Below are 1,349 nucleotides of genomic sequence, written 5' to 3'. Positions count from 1 at the left end.
AGCACTCGACCGCGTCGTGTTCCTCGAATTCAATCGCGCCCTCGCCAACCTCGACGCCTGGTACGAGAGCGTTATCTACTTCGCGCGACGACTCGGACCCGCCTGGGATAAGGTCCTACGATCACTAGACAGGCTGCCTACATCCCTCGGGTCGAACGAAGAATTCGACGAGGACTAGACTCGAAACCGATTGGCCTGGGAGAGAGCCTGCTAGAACCAGAGGAACACAGTGCTGGTCGAAGTGATCAAGGGCTTAGTCGATCCACGCTTTCATAGATACTTTACCCGGAGACCTCTGGCCTGGGACCTGCTCTGCGGCATGATCCTGGCCGACTTTGGAACACCGGCGTTTCGGGACAATGCTCACGAGAGGTGGTCGGCAGAGCTGGCCGAATTCCCCGGGATCGAGTAATGGGATCGCGCGGACGAGTAGCGATACGGTTTCTGGACGAGGCGGCAGGACACGGGGAGCTAGGGCGTTGGGGTTTCGATTGCAACGTAACCGACTGACGGTCTAAGAGGAGTGCTGTGCTGTCGGGTAGATGGTTGCGTCTGGGATAGAAGGGTCTACGATCTTCCACCTTCGGCGCCGGCGAGCGTAGCTAGAGGGTGGATGGTTGCAGCTTCGATCGAAGGGTCTACGATCTTCCACCTTCGGCGCCGGCGAGCATAGCTAGAGGGTACATGGTTACATCTTCAATCTAAGGGTCTACGGTCTTTGACCTTTGTCCACGCGCCGACTCCGCCGCATCCCAGGGTTGTGCCGTCCACCGGTGAGCGGCACGGATGGCCCGCTCCTACATCTCCTGCCCGTTGGCGGCGTAGGTCGGCGAGGCGCCAAGGCAGTCGTTCCGGACCGCCTTCCGCTGATAGTACGAGAGGCTCCAGCGCTGATCCGCCTCGCAATCGCCGTCGACAGCCGCCGTGGCGTGGGTTAAGCTGTTCGTCTGGAAGATCACGAGGTCGTAGGGCTGGAGGTGGACGCGGAGCTGGAGCTTAGGCAGGACGAGCCAGCAGCCAGCACCAAAGTTGGCAAGGATGGAGTAGTCCGTGTCGCTGGTGTCCCGGTGCTCCCGCGGCGAGAAGGTCGTGAAGGGAGTGACCATGCTGTATAAGGGGTGGAGGAGGCCATCCGCGCCGGGAAACGTACGCTGGAGGACGGCGAAGACGTCGGCGCGAGACCGCAGCTCCGCCTGGATCTCCTCCGGTATTCCGTAGCGGTTGGTCCGGCTGTGGAGGTACCGGGCGATGTGGTCCTCTATGTACTGCCGCGCGAAGAGGAGGACGTCGTCTACCCGATCCCGACGAGTCGTACGGGTAGCGGCTAGTCCGCCGCTCTGTTTCGTGTC

General features: G+C 61.4%; 1 protein-coding gene across 1 annotated transcript; it reads right to left on the bottom strand.

Annotated features, from left to right (window-relative positions):
- Positions 1-797: 797 nt before the first annotated feature.
- Positions 798-1,106, bottom strand: MYCGRDRAFT_91290 (uncharacterized protein; the record flags this gene model as incomplete). The annotated part of the gene is made up of 1 exon (XM_003855177.1): positions 798-1,106. One exon carries the CDS (start codon positions 1,104-1,106, stop codon positions 798-800), a length of 309 nt encoding a protein of 102 aa, XP_003855225.1.
- Positions 1,107-1,349: the final 243 nt, after the last annotated feature.

Source organism: Zymoseptoria tritici, chromosome 2 (assembly GCF_000219625.1).
Source record: "Zymoseptoria tritici IPO323 chromosome 2, whole genome shotgun sequence".
NCBI classification, from domain to species: Eukaryota; Fungi; Ascomycota; class Dothideomycetes; order Mycosphaerellales; family Mycosphaerellaceae; genus Zymoseptoria; species Zymoseptoria tritici.
Note: the sequence above shows the minus strand (reverse complement) of the source record. Positions and strands in the feature narration are given on the sequence as shown.